The 19,667-nt window shown below is 47.1% G+C and overlaps 1 protein-coding gene across 1 annotated transcript; it reads left to right on the forward strand.

Annotated features, from left to right (window-relative positions):
- Positions 1-16,580: 16,580 nt before the first annotated feature.
- LOC123068610 (G-type lectin S-receptor-like serine/threonine-protein kinase At2g19130) lies at positions 16,581-19,274 on the forward strand. The gene has a single exon (XM_044491223.1). It carries the CDS (start codon positions 16,678-16,680, stop codon positions 19,162-19,164), a length of 2,487 nt encoding a protein of 828 aa, XP_044347158.1. The 5' UTR covers positions 16,581-16,677; the 3' UTR covers positions 19,165-19,274.
- The last annotated feature ends 393 nt before the right edge of the window (positions 19,275-19,667 follow it).

The following is a 19,667-nucleotide window of genomic DNA, read 5'->3' on the forward strand; positions in this document are numbered from 1 at the left end:
CATATTGCTTTGGAGGCATCCCGTCTTTTTCGTGCACACGTTGCTGGTCCTCCCGTGCCTTCGGTGTATCTTTTGTCTTCCCATACGCGCCCAAAAAGCCTAGCAGGTTCACGCAAAGATGCTTCGTCACGTGCATCACATCGATTGAAGAGCGGACCTCTAGGTCTTTCCAGTAGGGTAGGTCCCAAAATATAGATTTCTTCTTCCACATGGGTGCGCGTCCGTCAGCATCATTCAGAACAAATAGTCCGCTGGGACCCTTTCCGAAGATTACTTGTAAATCATTGACCATAGCAAGTATGTGATCACCGGTACGAATGGCGGGTTTCTTCCGGTGATCTGCCTCGCCTTTGAATTGCTTGCCTTTCTTTCGACATTGATGGTTGGTCGGAAGAAATCGACGATGCCCAGGTACACATTCTTCTTGCATTTGTCCAGGTATATACTTTTGGTGTCATCTAAACAGTGCGTGCATGCATGGTATCCCTTGTTTGTCTGTCCTAAAAGGTTATTGAGAGCAGGCCAAGCATTGATGGTTACAAACAGCAACACATGTAGGTCAAATTCTTGCTGTTTGTGCTCATCCCACACACGTACACTGTTTCCATTTCATAGTTGTAAAAGTTCTTCAACTAATGGCCTTAGGTACACATCAATGTCGTTGCCGGGTTACTTAGGCCCTTGGATTAGAACTGGCATCATAATGAACTTCCACTTCATGCACAACCAAGGAGGAAGGTTATAGATACATAGAGTCACATGCCAGGTGCTGTGATTGCTGCTCTGCTCCCCAAAAGGATTAATGCCATCCGCGCTTAAACCAAACCATACGTTCCTTGTGTCACCTGCAAAGTCCTCCCAGTACTTTCTCTCGATTTTTCTCCACTTCGACCCGTCAGCGGGTGGTCTCAACTTCCCGTCTTTCTTACGGTCCTCTCTGTGCCATTGCATAACTTGGCATGCTCTTTGTTTCTGAATAGACGTTTCAACCGTGGTATTATAGGAGCATACCACATCACCTTGGCAGGAACCCTCTTCCTGGGGCGCTCGCTGTCAACATCACCAGGGTCATCTCGTCTGATCTTATACCGCAATGCACCGTATACCGGACATGCGTTCAAATCCTCGTACGCACCACGGTAGAGGATGCAGTCATTAGGGCATGCATGTATCTTTTGCACCTCCAATCCTAAAGGGCATACAACCTTCTTTGCTGCTATGTACTGTCGGGCAATTCGTTGTCCATTGGAAGCTTCTTATTTAATATTTTCAGTAGCTTCTCAAATCTTTTGTTAGGTACACCATTCTCTGCCTTCCACTGCAGCAATTCCAGTGTGGTACCGAGCTTTGTGTTGTCATCTTCGCAATTGGGGTACAACCCTTTTTTTGTGATCCTCTAACATGCGATCGAACTTCAGCTTCTCCTTTACACTTTTGCACTGTCTCTTTGCATCAACAATGACTCGGCAAAGATCATCATCGGGCACATCGTCTGGTTCCTCTTGATCTTCAGCTTCCCTCGCTGCAGCATCACCGTATTCAGGGGGCACATAGTTGTCATCATCCTCTTCTTCTTCGCTTTCTTCCATCATAACCCCTGTTTCTCTGTGCTTGGTCCAAACATTATAGTGTGGCATGAAACCCTTATAAAGCAGGTGGCTGTGAAGGATTTTTCGGTCAGAGTAAGACTTTGTATTCCCACATATAGGGCATGGACAACACAAAAAACCATTCTGCTTGTTTGCCTCAGCCACTTTGAGAAAATTATGCACACCCTTAATGTACTCGGAGGTGCGTATGTCATCGTACATCCATTGCCGGTTCATCTGCGTGCATTATATATAATTAAGTGTGTCAAAAACCATTACAGAACATCATAAATATAGAAGTGACCAAATTAATAGAAGTTCATCATCACATTAAAACCAATGTACATACATAGTTCTCATTGAACAACATATAGCTCTCCAGAGCATCTAATTAAACCATACATTGAAACTATCTAAAACATTTCAATGCAACAACAAATACGATCACAATCGCAACTAAGGTAACAATTGATCCAACGGCATAATGACACCAAGCCTTAGTATGAATGTCATATTTTCTAGTCTTTCTAATCTTCAAGCGTATTGTATCCATCTTGATCTTGTGATCATCGACGACATCCGCAACATGCAACTCCAATACCATCTTCTCCTCCTCAATTTTTTTCAATTTTTCCTTCAAGTAATTGTTTTCTTCTTCAACTAAATTTAACCTCTCGACAATAGGGTCGGTTGGAATTTCCGGTTCACATACCTCCTCGAAAAAAATCTATGTCACGTTGCTCGACATAATTGTCATAAACACTAAATGAAACTAATAGTTATAAAACATAATAAATATGCCACATCCGAATCATAGACAGGATGAGGGCCGACGGAGACGGATACCAAAACCATCGCACTATATAACAATAATAAGTAAGAAAACTACACAATTATCTATCTAACTCATACAAGTAAGAACTTTTTTGTTTTAGAAAGAAGATAAGAACAATAGGCTCACCATGGTGGTACCGGCGACGAGATCGGCACGGGTGATCGACGGCGGTGAGGACGAAGACGGGACAGGACGGACAGCCTAACCTAGACAAATCTTGAGGAAAATGGAGCTTGGACAAGGAGCTTCGGGAGGAGAAAGCTTAAGTGTGGCTCGGGCATTTCATCGAACATCTCATGTGCTTAGGAGGTGAGCTAGAGCACAACACACATCTCACACACCTCTCCCAAAAAGAGCAGAGCACTCCACTGCTCTGCTTGCGGGCAAGAGGTATATATAGGCATCTTATTGGTCCCGGTTCATGGCTGGAACGGGATTAAAGGACAACCATTGGTCCCGGTTCAAGCCACCAACCGTGACCAATGGTGGTGGGCCAGGAGCGAGGCACATTGGTCCCAGTTCATGCCTGGAACCGGGACCAAAGGGGCCAGACGAACCGAGACCATTGCCCCACGAGGCCCGGCCACCCCCTGGCCTCACGAACCGGGACCTATGCCCCCATGGGTCCCAGTTCATGAGTGAACCGGGATTAATGGGCTTTCCCTGCTTGGACCAAAGCCCTATTTTCTACTAGTGAATCTATGCTCCAAATATCCTTCTTCTTAAAAACCTAATGAAATCCACCCTCCAAGCTTTGACTTTTGTTCATCCCCGAGCAAATATTGCATCTGCGAGGACATGGCCTTCATGTTCATTGACGGCCTCCAAACCTACTGCATTACGAAGCAATCTCCGTAGAGATGAGCGATAGTCTCATCAGATGCCATGCAAAGGCGGTACATCGGATTATGCGGCCTTCCATGAATTGCGAAGTTTTCGGTCATGAGGATTCTTCCACGCAAGACAAGCCAGGCAAAAAGCTTGCATTTTGGGGATGGCCTGAGCTTTCCAACCATTAGTAGATATCGATTTCAGGGATTTCTTTGGCTTTCAAAAAAATCCGAGGAGAAGGGAGGGCTTCCGATTTTATCTGTTTTTTGATATATTTTTATTCTTGTTTTTTCCTATTTTTGTTTCTTTCCCAAGCAGCGGATAACATGCATTGAGATCTAACAGTTAAGCTGAAGACTTTCTCTTGTTTCCTCACCTAACCCTAGGCGGTTAGGGAAAACTCTCCCCTCTAGGCTTCGCCAGCAAGCCCGTGAATTTGCCTCCCCTCTTCCTGCCGCTCTGGTAGCCAATGGCTCAAAGGGGAATCACGGTGCCTCTGCTTCGGTAAGTAGTTTATGTTAGGGTTTGTTAGTCCTCGCAGGCGCGACGCTCGGACGGATGGCGACCTTCTTATTTGAGTTTGTCTTCCGGGCTCCGATTCTCCTCAAGTTTGTTCGTCTGGATGTAGTCGACGAAGCTCAGGCGCAACTTCCTGTCATCTCCTTGGGGCAGTGATGTTAGGGTTTCTCGTCATGTGGCGAGATTTGATGTCAGGTATTTTAGATGTATGCAAGGGTTCAAAGGTGACAAATACAGCTCCATGGCACTGGTCCTTAGGGGCATATGTGCACGAAGACTTCCCGGCTGTCATCGACAAGGTCAAGCCGGCTCAGATAGGGGAGCGACAACAACATCGTGTCAGAGTCTCGTTCTGGCGGTAGTAGTGGTTGTTTGGTGATCTCGGAATCTCGATATAATTTTTGTTATATTTAAGATGCTTTGTACTTTTTGATGAACTTTTATAATAGATCTGATCATTTTTGCAAAAATAAGCGGATGACATGCACTAGCCACGATCGAGCTAAGTTGCAACCCCAAAATAAATAAGTGAAGACTTAAGCTTCCATTCTTAGAATCATTATGTTCTTATTTTGTTTCATTCTTAGATTAATCAAACCAATACTACTTTAATTCATCCTACAGTTAATAATTGATGCTTACGGTGTGGAAGACCCTATAGTCATTGAAGCGTAACAAATACACTAGCAGTCACCCTAATTCATACATCTAACTGAGGTGTCATAATGTCACAATACTATCATCCATCATAAAATTTCACTCATCATCGGATAGGTGATTCTTTCCATACTCCTAAGGAGCTACTCCCTTCTATCCAATAATGTATCTACAACAATCTAAGACAAGTAATATGGATCGGAAGGAGTAACAAAATAATTTATTATGCAGCCTAATTAAACTCATGGGAACTGAAACATGCAAAAGCAGTACTCCATAATCCCTTCTAGTTATTGGTACCGCTTGACTTTTCCGAAGCAAGGGTGCCACCGCGGGTGAGGGCAAGGCGGGGGAGCTTGTTGGTCTTCCCGAGATATGCAGCCCTTGCTCACGCGCAGGGTCTCCTCCAGTTAAACATGAACCATGTCACTGGCATCTATTTTTAACATGAACGTCATGATTCTACATATCACTGTTTTTTCAGTTCTAGTGTTCTACCAAGACGTACGTGCTGTGTGTTTATATGCAGGTACGCAGAGTCGCAGACCCTTTGCTGATCGTCTGAGTCTGAATTGCCCGACCTTATCTGAACTCCGAAGCAAGCCAACTTGCCGGAGACAACGGCAATTGTGGTCTTGTGAGCACATATTGTGAGACTCCACCACCACGCGATCTTTATCTATCTGTTAACTGGAATCTGGACGGTTGTTTCCTTTTCTAGAAGGATGATTTGTGCAGGCTGACCTAATTAGTTTCAACAAAAAACGCCCCAGAAAGAAGAATTGTCTGACTGGGCTGGCAATTCTACTGTGACACATTGAATCCTCAACATTTATTTTCTATGATGGCAGAGCAGTATTCACTTTTTGTGAGGGAGAGCATTCTCAAAGTCTTGCCTTACGAGTTTGTTTCAAAAAAATTAATAGACTGTTTTGATATGTTTGTCTCAAAAAAATCCAGTTGCGGACTGGCATAGCTGTTTCGATATGTTTGTAATTATAATAGATTATTTTTTCCCTACAGTTTTTTATTTTATTTTTCAAGAAGTTATTTAGCTCTATTATACCTTTTTCGCGGAAAATCAGATCTATTATAAAGTTTATCGGAATTACAAAACATCTCAAACATAACAAAAATTACATCGACAGTCTGAGACCACTGAGCGACCACTATTGCTGCCAGAACAAGCCGTCGACACGCCGCTGTCGTCACTCCCTTACCGGAGCTGGCTTGACATTGTCGCTGACAGCCAGGAAGTCTTTGTGAACGTGCCCAACCCCCAAGTATATTGAAACAACCAAGCAAAAATGCTTTCTCTGTAGCATCTCCCTAGTATTTAGCTTGTCTTGAAGGAGTACCCTAGAGAGGCCCCTCTCAGGTAACTGTAAATGAGTGTAAAGCTTGCTCAGAGAGAGGTAGATCCGTAGATGACACAAGTGAACCTAGCTAGGGAGCATTCTGCACTGCAATCTGATAATATACCCGAACGAGGCGTCGCAGCGGCCGGGCTCCAGCTCGTTTTACCAAAGAAAAATCAGAATGTACTGAAAAGTTTCAAAAAATATCAGAAAAAAATATACAAATACATATGACTGTTCGACAAGTATGTAAAAAGTTTCATCAGGTAATTCGATCATTTGCATGCTACACAAAAAATATAAATATCTGGCCCAAAAACAACAAAGATAAAGCCCATTTTTATCTGTGTATTTATCTTTTTTGTATATACATTACATGTGAACATATATGTTCATGAAATTATATATGTGTATACTACAAATATACATCTATGTATATATCTTTTTTCAGATTTTTTTCAATATGTGGAAATAATATTTTCGCTGAAAAAAATAAAGAGCTCTGTGGAGCTTGGCCTTTGCTATGCTTTTTCATGATGTACCCTCCCTTTACCGAAAAAGGGTTTCCCCCGCTTTGTATTCCAAAGCAACCAACACCGATACAAGGATCGTTGGGGCTAGCAGCACATCAGGCCCAAAAGAAAAAGGGTTAATTATCCTTTTGCCCCCAGTGGTGTCCATGTGCTCAGTTTTGCCCTCAGATGCGAATTGTGCTCAGTTTTGCCCCTAGTCCGTGCGCACCGACTCGTTCCGTGAACTCTGCCGTCTCAGTCAGGTCAACCTTTTGACTCGGCCCTTACAGGTGGGGCCAGGCGGCAGAAACGGCCAATTTTATTCAGACCGTTGCACGCGTGGCTTGTGGGACCCAGCAAAGAGCCGTTGAGCAGAGAGCCGTTGACGGGTGTGCTATATAAGCGGGCGACAGCGGCGGTGACCACGGCGACAGAGAGCACGGCGGTGACCACGGCGAGAGAGAGAGAGCACGGCGGCGGGAAGCTAGCTGTGGAGGGCGTGGCGGTGGGAAGCTAGCAGTGGAGGGCGCGGCGGCGTTGAGATCCCCTTCGGCTCCGAGCTCCATGTCTTCCTCAAGATCCCGCGCCACCTCGCGGATGCAGAGCCGGGCGCGTGTGGACATGCCTGTCTTCGTCTGTCCGCGGTGCCGGGCGGGCGTTGATCGAAGGGTTTCTCAGACACCGAGGAACCAGAATCGTCCGTTCTACGTGTGCAGCGAGAATGGGGTAAGAATCGGGGCAATTGCACCATTTTCGTCGTCGGGATGTTTGAGCAATGGGTTGATCTGTTTGGTGTTCATGCAGGTGACATGCTTCTTTCTTTGGGTCGATGCTCTGGCCAAGACTCTGATGAATGAACTGCAAGAAGAGCATGAAGAATGGTTGCGCATGCTGCCACGAACGGCAGTGGCCACACCACGAGCTCCGGAAGAAGAGATGGATGGCGAAGTACGCACTGACAGAGAGCTAGCTATTGAGCTTAGGATGTTGAAGAAGAAGGTTAGGAAGCTTGAAGATCAAGCACTACCAATACCCATTTGCAAATACTTTTGGGCATTTGTAGGTATAGTAATCGCACTGGTTGTAATGTTGAAAATGTATGGAAAGTCATGAACTATGAAGGAATTTGTAATCTTGAAATTGTTTGAGAAATTCACCTAGTTTAAGGGCCTATTCGGAGGCTCCCCAGCTTCTCAAAACTCCAAAAAACCAGCTTCTACTCCTCGCTTCTCCTCGCTTCTAGCTTCAGCTAGCGATCCCAGGAGCGTTCGGCTCAATGTGTAGCTTCTCCCGTTGCTGCAACCCAGTTGGGAGGGGATGTGGCCTGTTAGGCGTATGTTGGGCCGGCTGGACGCGGCCCAATTAGCTGGGTACCGGTTCGAGCGAGACTAGCGTAACACTTCGATCGATCCTTTTTCTATTCGACGAGGGGATGCAGCGAAGCGTTTTCTTTAGCGGTGGCAGTTCGCTGTAAATTGAGCGAACTCCACGCTTCACATTTAGGTGGAGCTGGGCCGGTCGTGCTTCCGATTTTTACACTACGGGATCGATCAGCTTCGTGAATTCAGCTTCTTGGGCTACAACCGTTCTGGACAAATTCATTTGTGAAGTTTTGGAAGCGTGGAGTTGGAGGACATCAGAACATGCCCTAAATGTTGGTTAAAGTTGTTTAAATGTTGAAACAAAAAGAGAAGAAGCGACCAACATTTAAATATGTTGGAAAAAAAGAGAAGAAATTAGGAATTCAAAAACTTTTGATCAATGAAATGCAGCTCTCTGCTCTGCCTTTCTGTCCAAAAAAAAGGTTGCTCTTGGGCCAAATTCAGAGCGTAGAGCCAAGTGCAGGCTAGACTAATGGGCCAACTGCATCCAATTAGGCCCATTCAGGGGTTTTCTTGCGTATTTTTCTGTTTTCTATTCTGATTTAATTTAGGCAGTAAATCATAATGCTGAAACTTTTTGTGGAAGCTAATTGAATTATTCCGGAGCCAAACAATTAAGGTTAGAATTTTTTTGGAGCTGTTAATTAATCCAATTCAAATACACCGTGATTTAAATCAAAGACCAAAATGTCATGGAAAATGTGCCTCAGCTCTGGTAGAGGTTTATGCCAGGTGCCAAAATAAATGAACATTTTTAAGGGCATTACATTGAGAAAAACATAATATGTCTACAAAAATGAAGGGTGGAAAATGCACAAAAAATTGGTGCAGCTGGGGACTCGAACCCAGGACCGCGTGGGTTTGTGGTGTTTAGGGCTACGCTGGTAACCGCTAGGACAGATGGCAAGACTTTGACATGGGTAGGGAAGGAAGGTATACATAGTGAGACTGTGAATTTTTCTTAAAAAAAATAGTGAGACCATGAATGTTTGCACACGCGTGAGAGTGGTTTTCCTTTGTTTTGCACTTAAATTTTGGAGGGTTGAAAGGTTAAAAATGTATGTTGCACTACCACATGATTTTGGTCAGAGTGGCACTTGGTTTAGGGTTAGAGTGGCACTTGGTTTAGGATTTAAAGGGAATAAATTTGCATGTTAGTTCATGACTTTTTGTTTGAATGAAACAGAGGGCTTCTCACCCCCTCCGAAAACCACAAGTTCTCGAACTTCATGACTTGTTTAGGGAAGAAATGATAAGTTTGGGCACGAACATTTTTTAACACACATAATAAGATGGAACACACCGTACCATTACAATAACTTAGATAAGTTCAAGGACAGTTCACGGACACATGACGAAACATGACACGACACGACACGACATAGAAAAGCAACAAAATAAAAAACCAAACATGACGAGCTTGACTCCGGGCTTGAACATCTTCATCTTGACCTCCTTCTTCCACCTTGGCCGCGCGCGCCCCTTCAACACCGTCTTCATCTTCACACCTCCTCCTCCTCGTCGTAGGGAAGGGAGTGCATCTGGCCTGGAGTGGGGAAGATGCGCTCGTAGTTGGTGTAGATGTTGTAGATGGTGAAGAAGATGGCCTCGCAGCCGCACCAAAAGACTTGGCCGAGGAGCTCGCGCGCGTCAAATGGGTTGGTGAAGGTGACCGTGAGCAGTAGGAGGATGCCGCCGCGGTCACGAACCTCGTTGAGGGTGAACATCCTCGGCGAGCCCCGTGGGAGGTGGGCATAGCCGGCTTTGAGGAAGGCGCGGGTGAGTTCGACGGAACCCCTCCACCTTGAAATAGCCCACACACGGAGCTCCCTCTCCACGAGCACGCCCGGTGGGTAGCGCAGCTCCGGCACCACAGGCGGTCGGCTGAAGGTCGGCCCGTTGAACTGCATCTTCTTCACTTGGTCTCGCTTGGGGAGGGCTCGGTCGCTTGGGTGTTTGAAGTTGGAGAGGATCGGATCTGGCTTGTGGGTGGGAGAGGAAGAGAGGCACCCATTTATAGACCTGTGGGTGGGAGAGGAAGAGAGAAAGGATGAGAATGGTGCGTGTGTGAATCCGGACGCGTGTGTGTATCCGTTACGTTTTGCACACTTAAATTTTTGCACGAAAACGATGCATCTTTGACCGGGCAGTGCATGTGAATCGCTGCCCTGAACCACTTCCCTGAACCACCTAGCTCGCCTCGCTAGCCTAGCTCGCCTAGCGCGCCTCCCTCGCCTCACTTGCATGCATGCATGTCGCCGCCTCCCGCGCATGCGCAAACCCACGTAGCCGCCTCCATGCATGCAAGGCCTGGAAAGGCTGAGACGGGCTATTTACTGTGGCCTCAGGCCCAGACAACGAGACGGCCCAACGGTCCATCTAGCGCGCCCGATATTTGTTCAAAAAACAATCTCCCAGCCAATCAGATTGCATCTCGCGGATCGCCCCCCTCCTCCCCGCAGATTCCTTCTAGAAGGGTTAGATCGACGGTCCTTGATCGCCGCTAGGGTTAGATGAACGGTCCTTATTCAGCGCTAGGGTTAGCGGGGTTTGGGAGGGGTTTGGAGCAGTCAAAGCTATGTTTGACCAGATTTCAAATGAGCATAATAAATTAAATAAAAATCAGAAAAATGAAAAACCTGCGCACATAGTCTTCTTATGTCATATACTAACGATTTAAGTTGATAAACAAGATTTACATACATTTAAATGATAAGTTCATGTGTATTGTATGATATCTCGAGTATCTCAAACTCTCTTGTATGAAGTGAAGAGAAGTGTTTTGGGGAAATGAACATGAAAATTTCAAAAAACTCACCACAGCTTCATTTTGGAGTGACTAAAAAGGATCCAGGCTTAGTTTTTCATTTTAATGTTTTACACTTGTTTAAATCTTGGTCAAAGTTAAGTTTGACCAGAATTCAAATGAGCAAAACAAATTAAAAAAAATCAAAAAATGGAAAAATTAGCGCACATAGTCTGTACATATAGAATATATGTGTAGGAAAGTTATTTGGCTGATTTAGATAAGGTCGAAAAAAACCTTGCTTAGAAATGAGGCCGTTTACCCTACCTTTGGCCCCCTCTTTTTAGCACATTTTTCATGAAAATTTCAAAAACCTCACCACAACTTCATTTTGGATTGACTAAGAAGTATCCAGGCTTAGTTTTTCATTTTGATGTTTTAGACTTGCTTAAATCTTGGTCAAAGTTAGGTTTGACCAGAATTTAAATGAGCAAAACAAAATTCAAAAAAATCAAAAAAAAGGAAAAACCATGTGATCATTCAAACATCATCCAACAGATATTTAAACATCATGTCAAACATACTTCTAACATAGGTCCAACATCATCCAACAGAAATACAACATGCCAGTGATAAATGTTTCATAATACAACATCATTCCTTATTCATAATGTTTCATAATTGTTCATAGATAGCGTTGGGGCTTCTGTCTGTTCCTTGAGCTTCTTGCCATCACTTTGCTCCTCGTGCACCTTGTGCTCATTGTTTCTTCTCTTCTTCTCTTGGTTGTCGGTACCTTGCGCGTCTTCTTCAAACCTACCATGGAGCTGTGCAAAACATAAAGGGTCCAAACATAAACGGTAATGAGATCGTGTCAAGTGATAGATGTACAGTAGTATTTGACCCTTGCAAGATTTACATACCTAGCAAAACTCACAACAACAGAAGATTGGTCAGCATTTGGAGCCTCACTTGGATCATCATTTGGAGCCTCACTTGGATCACCATGATCACCATTTAGAGCCTCACTTGGATCACCATTTGGAGCCTCACTTGAATCATTATTTGGAGGATATTTTGGATCATCGTCAAAATCATGCGGCTGTTGACCATCATCATTTGGAACCTCGTCAAAATCCTCATCTGATGCAACCGGCTGTTGACCATCATTTTCATCATCTGTTGAGGCAACCGGCTGCTGACCAACATTTTCATTGAAGCCTTCATCGAAACTCTCTCCGAACGCTGGATCTACTGTATTATCACAATACTTACCAAAATGACCAGACCCACCACACCTTGTGCACCTACGCTTCCTCGCTCCAAGTCCAGCTCCTTTGCTGCGAGGTCTGATTCGACTCTTCCTTGGTCTACCTGCTGCTCTCTTCAGAACTGGAGCGCAAAGCTTGAATCCAGGGTCCACCATGTCCCATTGTTGTTTTCCCTCCATAGCAGGCAAGGCATAAGCATATGTGGATTTGAACCTTGCAACAGAGTAGTAATCATGCACATACTGCTGTATGTTCCCTGCTGGACCTGGGAGAGAAGTGATGAAAATAAGGCATGAATGCATGGCAACCCAGTTATCTGCCATTGCCTACAACTGCAAGTTCTAGCTTCTAAATCCACTGGATATCTCCATTCCCTCTTCTCTTTATCCAAATATGATATCTCTGCTGTGGTACCCGAGCAAAGCGTCATGTTCATTTCCAAGCCCGTTGTCTTCTGCTTCAGTTCATTCATCACGGCAGGGATGATAATGTGGCCCATGAATTTTGCCTCGGCTATTCCTGCACGATAATGAAATTTCTGCATGTATTCTATCCTTATCCTGTCAAGCAAATCCACCACATAATGACCCTTTAGTTTCCGGATCATTGAGTTGAAAGACTCTGCTAGATTATTGTGCACATAGTCAACTTTGCTCACTTCACTGAATTGGCTTCTGGCCCATAACTTGGAGTAGTGTGTTTCGAAGTATTCTTTCACTTTGGGATTCATGTATAACTGCCTCAAGTGGTAGTTGTGCTTCTTCACACTGCATGTCAAAGATGCTGGCCATAAATTGTCGGTATACACCTTTCCTTTGAATTTCTTCATGAAATTTGCAGCAAGGTGACGCATGCATTCCCTATGCTCTACTCCAGGGAACACATTGTCCACCGCCACTTCTAAACCTTTGCAGGCATCTGTATGAATGACCAACCCACTGGGATGTGCAATAGCCCAGCGGAGATTATGCAAAAACCAAGTCCAGCTCTCCTCAGACTCTGTCTCCAGCACACCATAGGCAACTGGAAATACAAAACTATATGCATCAACTGCACAAGCTGCTACTAACTGTCCTTTAAACCTCCCAGTGAGAAAAGTGGCATCAATAGCCAAATAAGGCCTGCAGCCTGCCAAAAAACCCCGGCGACAAGCCTCAAAGCAGACAAAAACCCTTCTAAAGCATTCCTTGGTCTTTGTCACTCCCCTGAATGTGTACTCCACGGCGTGGTGATCAATATCTACAATACTACCTGGGCTTGTCCTCTCCACTTCACCTTTGAATGAATACAACAATTGAAAACTTTCCTGCCAGTTATCATAAATAGAATCCATAGCATGTTGTTTACCATTGAACAACCTCATGTATGGTAAATCTATCTTGAACTTATCTTTGATGTTCTTCTGCAATTCCTTTGGACCCACTTGCTGGTTTTCTTTCACCCACTTTTTTACTTCTTCTGCCACCCATCTTGACTTGGCTCTACTGATTGTATCCTTCCTAAGGGTTGATTCCTGGCATGTGTGCTTAAAAGGGTTCACTTTGACCTGAACATTAGTGCTATTCCGCATTTTAGATGCAAGCAGCCTCCATGGACAACACTCAGTCGGACAGTGCACTCTGTAACGTACTTGATCGCTCTTGTCAACTTTGAAAGTACGTTCTACCTTGATGCAGTATGTCACAAGTGCATTTCTACACTCATTCATGGATGCAAAAACTGTACCTTCTTCCATTTGAGGGTTCAAAGGGTCCCATTCAATAGCTGCAAGGTCTTCGTCCTCACCCATCGCGTCATCATCCACACGGACTGCATTATGAGCCTCATCTTGGTTTTCAGTTCGAGGTGCCCGTCGTAAATTCTGAATAACATCAGAATATAACTTCTCTTCATCAACCCCAGAATTGTAGCCATCAGGCTCCACTTCAAGGGGGACCCTACTGCTGTTGCCCACACTTGTCGAGCCACCACGTCGCCATGCACCAACTGAACTGTTCTGGCTAGAGATGCCATTACGACGACTTGATTCTCCCCGAGATGTTGCACCCGCCATCCTAGGTCCAAATGCCTGCTCAAGCACATCAACTTGCAGCCTCACATGAAAATTATCTTTCTCTTTATGCCTAACAAACATGGTAGCTAGCTCTTCATCATTACTAACTGTCACCCAATTCTTTCCCCATCATAGTATTTGTGTACCACTTCATCAAGCAAACCCCAAGGATATTGGCTACAAATTACCTCCCCAAATTGTCTGAAACTCCAATTACTAGCCATTGGCAACCGATAATCAAAACCTCCTTGGTATTTCTTCTTATCCTTTGCATCGAACATGTACCGGTCCCTTCTAATGTGCACCATGAAAGCAAACCGCAACTCCATCCTAACCGGCGAAAAACAGAGACGCAATCAGCACACTAATTGGGCAAACCTACTCGAATCGAGTGTTCAAATGCACAACTAAGCTCAATCTAAACAAGAGGCGAGACTTACCCCTCGGGAACCCAATCATGGACGCAGCGGATCTCCGGCCCGATGCCTGCCTCGCCAAATACTCCGGGGTCGCCGCTGCTCACCATTTCGCCCTAGGGTTCTTCCTCCTAGTTCAAATAGCTCCAGCAGCCCCCCACCTTTGAGCGCTTCGGCCGGGCGCACGGAAGGAGGCCGCGCCGCGAATCGAGCAGGTGGCAGGCGCCCCACCCGTGGCATCGCAGGAAGGTGGTGGGCGTCACAAGTAGCCGTGGAGCGTAGGCGCAGGGAGGTAGCGGCGGAGCAGGCCGTGCAGCTGGTGGCGGGGCAGGTGCTGGCCGCGGCGTAGGTGGCGGCGGCGGCGGCGCAGGACAGCCGGCCGGGCGGATGGGTGTGAGCTAGAATGATTTAGGGATTTAGTTGCACGAGCCTACATGTCAGCTCCGGACCCACGTCCACGCGGTCCCACGTGTAAGCTCCGGACCCACAACTACTAACGCCGGCGGATGGAATGGACTCAAATATGGCCGTTTGGCCTTGTCGTAGTTGCTGTGCTCGGACTAGGGGCAAAACTGAGGACAATTCGCATCTGAGGGCAAAACTGAGCACATGGACACCACTGAGGGCAAAAGGATAATTAACCCAAAGAAAAAAGAAGAAGAAACAAATGCCAACAACGGCAGCTCGACAAAACGCGGATGACTCGCCACCGCAACGCCCACCAGAAACAGACCACCACAGCCCGAGGCTCCGAACCACTGCGTACAAAGCAACACCTCCAAGAAGAAAAGCAACGCCGACGACGCTGCTGTCCGGACATGGCCTAGGGTTTCCCCGACACGCGGAGGGAGGTGGGGGATGGATATCATCGACACCCTCCAGGAAGGAATGGTGGCACCCGCAGGTGTCACCGCATCGGAGCCGAAGACCGGCAAGGATTACTCCCGCACTCCAACCCCACCGCCCAACGGATCAGGGCCGACCAGCCAGACCGCCTCCCACCACCATGCGCCAACGCAGTAGCGCCGCCACCCACGCCGCCTCACTACGAACACCACCACGAGGCCAAGAGGACAGAGAAAAGCACACCACGACGGGAGCAGCAACACCGACGCCGAGCGGGACGGAACCACCTCCACCGCGTGGTAGCCGTTCGGACGCGGCAGCGGGGCATGCCGGGCCACCACAGGCCCGAATCGTGCCCGTTAAGCCCCGCCGGCCACAATGCGGCAGGCTGGCGTCGGCGCCGCCAGCGCCCAGCTGCTCGTCGTGTCTCCCCCGCCTCCCAGAGGCCACGCCGAAGACCATCCCCGCCGCCGGCCCGCCCAGGCCCAGATGGGGCCCGAAGGGCCCAGATCTGGGCCAAGTGGACGACCCAGATCACGTCGCCGCGCCGCCCAGCTGCCCGCCTGCAGCGTGCCACGGAACCCCGCCGCCACGCCAGACCACCGCCGTCTAAGTGCACCCCCCGAAGCAGCTCCGCCCGCGCCGGAGAGCTACCGGGAGGGGAAGGGCAAGGAGGCCGCCGCCACCAGCAGCCCCGGGGCCAAGCCGGCCGCGGACGCCGGCGACGGCGGCGGGAAGGAAGGAGGGAGGGGGGGCCTGGAGGGAGGAGGAAGGACGCGCGGCCGGTCGCCGGGGGGGGGGGGGGGGGCGACGTGGTCGCGAGAGAGGATGTATATGCGGTCCATGTACCCTCCCTTTTGTCTCTCTTTTTTTCGCCCAAAGGAAAATAGCTGAGACCGCGTGTTCTTGGGACGCTGTGTGAACAATTGTCATATCAGAATAGAATAGTCCTGCCATCTTCCACGGGTTGGGAAAGAGTCCCACACCAATCTCAGTCATGGAGGCTGTGTTGATTGAAGGTTTTTTGCAGAAACTTGAGCAAAAGGCAATCAATCGCATTCCGTGGCCAGAGATTAAACACTCTCAGGTCTTTCTTCACACTTGCGTCTGCACACCTCTAGTCCCCAGACCTCAAGAGAGTTGTCCTTATCAGTGACAGTTAATACGAACGGTGAACAGGTTGAACAAGTCCAGGTTTTTTCTTTGCAGAGGTGCATGGGACAAAGTCCAGTTTGGCGTGTGGTGTGAGAAAAAAAAAGCCTATGTTGGCATCAATCAAATCATAAGACCAGCTGACACAGTTTGGTTTCCTGCACGTTAACGATCCAGCGACCAGCATGTGGTGACCGCGCTCTGGGCCGTCACGTCCATTGTCGCGTCCATGGGGCTCGCAACAGTGGCAGACCAATGCGAGTGGGTGCGACGACCCCAGGTCGTCGTTGCCGTCTCCTTCAGGTCACCAGCTCAATCAACGTGGGTTCCTACTGTTTCCTGCGTACTGCGTGTTCAGCTCAACAGCCATATATACCGGGTGGGGGGGGGGGGGGGGGGGGGGTCCTCTTCCTCCTTTCTCTCAGAGTGGCAGACAACGTGCACTAGGCCATCTCTTCCTCCTTTCTCCAACTCATTCATTCATTCACATTCACAGTACTCTTCTTCTCCATGGCCACGGTTCCCCTCCACATAATGCTCGGCTTTCTCCTCCTCTTGCACGCTACTCCTCCATGCTCCTCGGCAAGTGGCGATACTCTCGCGGCGGGCCAGGTGCTCACCGTCGGGGACAAGCTCGTCTCAGCAAACGGCAGGTTCGCGCTCGGCTTCTTCCAGTTCCAGCCACCAAGCAACACTACGGTTAGTAAGTCCATGTCCAACAACACCACCTCCCTCAGCTCCGACTGGTACCTTGGCATATGGTTCAACAAGATACCGGTTTGTACAACTGTGTGGGTCGCCAATAGGGAAGACCCAATCATCGACCCCAAACCCAACCTAACACAGCTCAAAATCTCAAGCGATGGCAACCTTGTCATCATACACCAGGGTGGTGTACTCTGGTCCGCTCTTGCTGTAAACAAGAATAGGACACGAACAAGCAACATGAACGCCACCAGTGTAGTCCTCACAAACAGTGGAAACCTAGCCCTCACATCATCATCTGGCCAACCATTGTGGGAAAGCTTCGACTACCCAACAGATGTTGTGCTCCCTGGCGCCAAATTTGGCTGGAATAAGGTCACCGGTTTGAACCGCCGGGGAATCTCGAGAAAGAGCATCGTTGATCCGGGGCTTGGCTCATATAGCATCGAGCTAGAAACCAATGGCAACGGGATAGTCCTCCAGCGCCGCAAACCCTCCGTTGTGTATCGGGTTTATGCGCCTGAGACATCAGAGATATTGAAACTTTTGCCGAGAATCCAAAAGATTCTGGAACTGGATACACGGACAAAAGGTTCGATTATCCCACATTATGTCAATACCAAAGAAGAGGAGTACTATATGTACACCTCACCCAATGAATCATCTTTCTCATTTCTCTCGGTAGACATCTCTGGTCAAATCAAGCTGAACATCTGGTCTCAAGCCAATCAATCTTGGCAAGTTGTATTTGCCGACCCTGTTGATGTCTGCACCCCAGCTGCAACCTGCGGACCTTTCACGGTATGCGACGCCAATGCGCAACCACCATGTGATTGCATGGAGAACTTCTCTAAGAAGTCGCCACAACATTGGGCGTTTGGTGATCGAACACATGGGTGCATCAGAAATACACCGCTATATTGCACCAGTGGCAAGAACACGACAACTTCAACAGACATGTTCCACCCCATTGCCAAAGTTACATTGCCCTACAACTCGCAAAGTGTAAACCTTGCTACCACTCGTAGTAAGTGTGAGGAATCTTGTCTCAGCTCGTGCACCTGCACGGCTTATTCCTATAGCAATAGCAATTGCTCTGTCTGGCATGGGAAACTGCTTGCTATAAGTCTCAGTGATGGCCTTGAAATTAGTTCTGAAGATATTCTTTACCTGCGCCTTGCCGCCAAAGATCTGCCAAGTTTGGGAAAAGTCAAAAGAAAACCAAATGTTGGAGTTGTTACTGCTGCAAGCATTAGCAGTTTTGGGTTACTAATGCTCATGTTGTTGTTAATAGTTTGGAGGAAAAAACTTGGATGGTGTGGTTCGCCGTTATACGCCAATCAAGGCCCTAGTGGGTTAATCGCGTTTAGATACACTGATTTAGCTCATGCTACAAAAAACTTCTCTGAACATTTGGGAACAGGTGGTTTTGGTTCTGTATATAAAGGATCACTAAGTGACTTGACTACTATAGCAGTAAAAAGGCTTGATGGTGCCCGCCAGGGGGAGAAGCAATTCAGAGCTGAGGTGAGCTCAATTGGACTGATTCAACATGTTAACCTAGTCAAATTGATTGGTTTCTGTTGCCAAGGTGATAACAGATTACTTGTGTATGAGCATATGTTTAATGGATCTCTTGATGGACATCTATTTAAGAGCAATGCCGTCCTGAATTGGGACATTAGGTACCAAATAGTACTAGGAATCGCTAGAGGACTATCCTACTTGCATCAGAGTTGTCGCGAGTGCATCATACACTGCGATATTAAGCCAGAGAACATACTGCTCGATGCATCATTTTTTCCTAAAATTGCAGACTTTGGGATGGCAGCTTTTGTGGGCAGGAATTTTAGCCGAGTCTTGACTACATTCAGAGGAACTGTAGGTTATCTCGCCCCGGAGTGGCTTAGTGGAGTTGCTATCACACCCAAAGTTGATGTTTACAGCTTTGGCATGGTACTGTTTGAGATCATATCAGGAAGAAGAAATTTACCTGAAGCATGTACCGGCAGCGGTGATCGTGTTGATTATTTCCCTGTGCAAGTCATCAGCAAGCTTTGTGGGGGAGATATGCAGAGTTTGGTCGATCCACAACTACATGGTGACTTTGATTTGAAACAGGCTGAGAGGGTTTGCAAAGTGGCATTATGGTGCATCCAAGATGACGAGTCCGATAGGCCGACGATGGGTGAAGTGGTTCGGGTTCTCGAGGGTCTCCAGGAGATCGACATGCTTCCGATGCCAAAGCTACTTGCAGCTATAACTGGACGCCCTAATGGAACTTCAGTGTAATGATCTAGAAATGTAACTGCAATCAATGTTGTACTAATATTTGTTTTAGCAAATCTTGAAGTTGCATTGTGTACTGAATTAATAAAGGAAGGCAAGCAAGCTTGCAATTACTATTGTCCTCTTAACTGATATAAATATACGTCCATGGATCCATCAGACTAGAAGAATGTTCACTCACTCGATGAGTGGATCGATCAGAGCACCCGCGGGATGAAGTCGTTGGTGCAGTCGTAGCGCGCCGATTTGTGCTTCTCCATCGGAACGCTGCCGCCGTCGTCTCCACGCACTATCTGCACGCCAGTGAGCACGGCGAGTAAATAGCATAAAACTACTACTTTACAGGTTAGGGTTTCAAAAAACTACCGATTTTTAAATTTTCTCAGATAACTACCAAATGGGAGGTCGGCTGTTTCAAAAAATTCAAATCGTCGAGTGCTTTAAGATTGATCATGATTATGACAGGTCGGGCCCGCAACTAAACGAACTGTGTGTTTGACCGTTAC

This window comes from Triticum aestivum, chromosome 3B, assembly GCF_018294505.1.
Source record: "Triticum aestivum cultivar Chinese Spring chromosome 3B, IWGSC CS RefSeq v2.1, whole genome shotgun sequence".
Lineage (NCBI taxonomy): Eukaryota > Viridiplantae > Streptophyta > Magnoliopsida > Poales > Poaceae > Triticum > Triticum aestivum.